Consider the following 3,841-nt stretch of genomic DNA (forward strand, 5'->3'; position numbering starts at 1 on the left):
AAGTTGCGAGCGGCGGAGAGCCGAGCTGGCCCGAGAGAGCGGCAGGCGCGGAGCCCCCCAGGCAGCTGGCAGAAGGCCGGAGGGAGACGGCGAGAGGGTCTGGGGACGGAGAGGGCGGGCGGAGCGGGGCTTAGCGGGGACAGCCAGGCCCCGGCCACCGGGTGCGGAGCGACACTGCCGTCCAGTGGGGGCCGGGGGGCGGTGGAGGCGCCGGGGGCGATGCCGCGGCCGGGGAAGAGCTCGTACAGCGACCAAAAGCCGCCCTACTCGTACATCTCGCTGACCGCCATGGCCATCCAGCACTCGGCCGAGAAGATGCTGCCGCTGAGCGACATCTACAAGTTCATCATGGAGCGCTTCCCCTACTACCGCGAGCACACGCAGCGTTGGCAGAACAGCCTGCGCCACAACCTCTCCTTCAACGACTGCTTCATCAAGATCCCGCGGCGGCCGGACCAGCCCGGCAAGGGCAGCTTCTGGGCGCTGCATCCCGACTGCGGCGACATGTTCGAGAACGGCAGCTTCCTGCGGCGCCGAAAGCGCTTCAAGGTGCTGCGCGCGGAACACACACACCTGCACGCGGGAAGCACCAAGGGCGCGCCGGGCGCCGGGCCCGGAGGGCACCTTCACCCGCACCACCCCCACCACCCGCACCACCACCACCACCACCACCACCACGCGGCCGCGCACCACCACCACCACCACCACCACCCGCCCCCGCCGCCGCCGCCCCCGCCGCCGCCGCCGCACATGGTGCATTATTTCCATCAGCAGCCTCCTCCCGCCCCGCAGCCGCCGCCGCACCTCTCGTCGCAGTCCCCGCAGCAGCCGCCCCAGCAGTCGCAGCCTCAGCCGCCGTCCCACCCGGGCAAGATGCAGGAGGCGGCGGCGGTGGCGGCGGCGGCGGCGGCGGCGGCGGCCGTGGGCAGCGTGGGGCGCCTGTCGCAGTTCCCGCCCTACGGGTTGGGCTCAGCGGCCGCCGCCGCGGCAGCGGCGTCCACGTCGGGCTTCAAGCACCCGTTCGCCATCGAGAACATCATCGGCCGGGACTACAAGGGCGTGCTGCAGGCGGGCGGGCTGCCCTTGGCGTCCGTCATGCACCACCTGGGTTACCCCGTGCCGGGCCAGCTTGGCAACGTGGTTAGCTCCGTGTGGCCGCACGTGGGCGTCATGGATTCGGTGGCTGCGGCCGCCGCGGCCGCCGCCGCGGCGGGGATCCCCGTGGGCCCTGAGTACGGGGCCTTCGGGGTGCCGGTCAAGGCCCTGTGCCACTCGGCAAGCCAGAGCCTGCCTGCGGTGCCGGTGCCCATCAAGCCCACCCCCTCGCTGCCGCCGGTCGCCCCGCTGCCTCCGACTCTCACTGTCCCCGCGGCCGCGCAACAGCCGCCGGCGCCGTCCACCGTGTGCCCTGCGGCCGCGGCCTCGCCTGCCGCCTCCCTGCTGGAGCCCACCGCCCCGAGTGCGGCCGAGAGCAAGGGCAGCTCCCTGCACTCGGTGCTGGTGCACTCCTAGGGGACACGGCGCGCGGGGGAGACGAAGGCGTGCAGGGACTCCCGGCCCTGGACAGCCCCGGAGGGAGAAGGCTCCCCGAGGCTGGGCAGACCTGGCGAGCCTGAGCCTTTGCGGCAAAGGAAGGTCTTTGAACATAAAAACCCGAAAGCGGATTCTCCAGTGGTCTGAATAAATGTAACACTTCTGGTGTCTGTGTTTATACTATGTTGTACAATCAGATTAATGAAAGGCAGTTTTCAGGTAAGAGTTTCTATTGTAATTAATATTGTAAGTCAATAAGTTATGGGGGGGAGGGAGCGAAGGAGTTTGGGGAAGCCTCATTCGCTGGCAAATTGGAAATGGATTTAGACCCTCATTCCTGGGAGCAGAAGCTGGAGGAGCTAAACCTCCCGGGGAGAAATCCAACAGAGAATGACGCTTAAAACAGACCTCAGCCACCAAGTTTCTCGCCCCGGGCAGCGGCCTCTCGTGAACATCCAAGACAAAACTGCTATTCACTAAGGAAATCTCGTTGTATTTAAAAAGGAAAAGAGAGAGCATTTTCATATCGTTATCTTGCTGGTCAGTTAAATGGCGAGGACACGGTACCATGAATAAAGTCGCTGGGGTGGGGAGGCAGCAGGAACTCCACGAAGAGTCTTGGGAAACAGTTCAGTTTCTTGCTCTGACCCGGGGGTCGAGAAGGATGGAAGGAACAGCTAAAGCAATTAGTTTGCACAAAACAGAATGGCAGCGGCTTAAAGAGCAAAGCGCCAGATTCCCAAAGTAAAGTTCGGGGAAACACAACCAAAGAGAGACAGCAAAGGCTGCTTTTTACCTGCAATTCGTTTGTGTATCAATCGGATGAGCCGTTAAGGAGCCCCAAAATAATGTTAATTCCCACGATCCGTTCCATTTGGGATTTTAAAGGGGGAAAACAAATCACTTGCATCATGGGATTTTCTCCCTCTAATCAGGAGTGCGAGAAAAACCAGCCACATCACCCGACAGTGTTGCTCCCCACGCTTCCAGAAGCGTTTCTTGGCGGTTGCCTTCCAGCCTCCGGACAGATTCGAGAGGATGATGACCCGGTCACTTTGGGGCGCCGCCGTCGATTTGGTATTCCGAGCGCTGTTTGGGCGCCGACGACTCTCAGGCGAATTCTTCAGTGTCAGTTCGTCAATTGGAAAAGAAACGTGCCGCTGTTGCCCCTTCCCCTCTTTCGGAGCCCCAGGAATAGCACTTTACTCGCAACAAACTTTTGGGAACGAAGGGGGGCGGGTAGGGAGGAGGCAGCGGCCCTTTGCCTCGGAGTCACCTTGGGCTTGTGTCCGCGCCGCGTTCGGGTTGTGACTTTGTGACAAGTTCATGTCTGCCGGTGTTGTACGCGGTGTTCTCCATTAAAGCTTCTCTCTGGATATGCCGCGGCCCGTGCGAGGATGTTTCGCTTCCCGGGAGAGGAGGCGGCAGTCTGAGCGCCCACTGGGCGGTCAAGGGACTTTACAGATCCTCCCCCTCCCCTTTATTTCTTAACTTCAGAGCTTCCTAGGGGTGAGTTCACTGGAGAGCCACGACCAGGGACAAGCGTCCTCCGTTGCTCCTTTTATCCGTTGGCGCGATTACCTCCTGGATACCACCCATCCTTGGGCTGGTTTCCTGAGCCCCAGCCCACCTCCGTGCAGGGGACCGCATTGGCAAAAACCCGCAACAGGGAATTTTTGGTTCCCACTTGAGGTTCGCTTCTTTTCACCATCACCACCACCCAACACCCTTCCCTTTCCTACGGGCCCGGAGGGCGGGCCACAACGGGGACTCCCATACCCTTGGGTAGGTGCCCTGCGGCGCCCCCTTAAGTCTGGAAGGCAGACCCGGGCCGGGAAGTAGGTGCCAGGTCTCTGCCACTGCCACCGCGGCCGACCTTGACGAGGAGCGCAAGCCCCGCCACCGAAGCCCGGGGGACCTGTTGCGCGCCCGCTCGGGGAGCGCGTCCTCGGCAAGCAGGGCCTCGGGAGGCGGCGGCAGCCTGGGGTCCAGAGCCGCAGAGCGCTGGGCGGGCGCGAACCCCCGGCCCCGCGGTCCGCTCTCCCCGGAGAGGACCTGCAGGCTGCGACGCCCGCGGAGCTGCGCGGGGAGCGGGCGAGGCGGCCCGGCCCGGTGCAGGGGACCCGGCTCGGGCCGGGGAAGCTACTGCCGGCTCTCTGCTCTCCAACCTCGAACAGGGATCCATCTTGAGCCGACTTCCCTCTGCCCAGCCAGACCCAACGAAAGCTTCCTCTAACCTTTCATCAGAAGGAAAAAAAGGGCCAACAAGATGACCTGCACACAGTAATGACACTGAGTGGAGGGAGGG

General features: G+C 63.3%; 1 protein-coding gene across 1 annotated transcript; it reads left to right on the plus strand.

Annotated features, from left to right (window-relative positions):
- Nucleotides 1-219: 219 nt before the first annotated feature.
- On the plus strand, nt 220-1,512 carry FOXB2 (forkhead box B2). The gene has a single exon (XM_045881935.1). The coding sequence runs from the start codon at nt 220-222 to the stop codon at nt 1,510-1,512; it is 1,293 nt and encodes a 430-aa protein (XP_045737891.1).
- The last annotated feature ends 2,329 nt before the right edge of the window (nt 1,513-3,841 follow it).

This window comes from Mirounga angustirostris, unplaced genomic scaffold (genome assembly GCF_029215605.1).
Source record: "Mirounga angustirostris isolate CCGP_5_RB_7025 unplaced genomic scaffold, mMirAng1.0.hap1 SCAF_15, whole genome shotgun sequence".
Taxonomy (NCBI): domain Eukaryota; kingdom Metazoa; phylum Chordata; class Mammalia; order Carnivora; family Phocidae; genus Mirounga; species Mirounga angustirostris.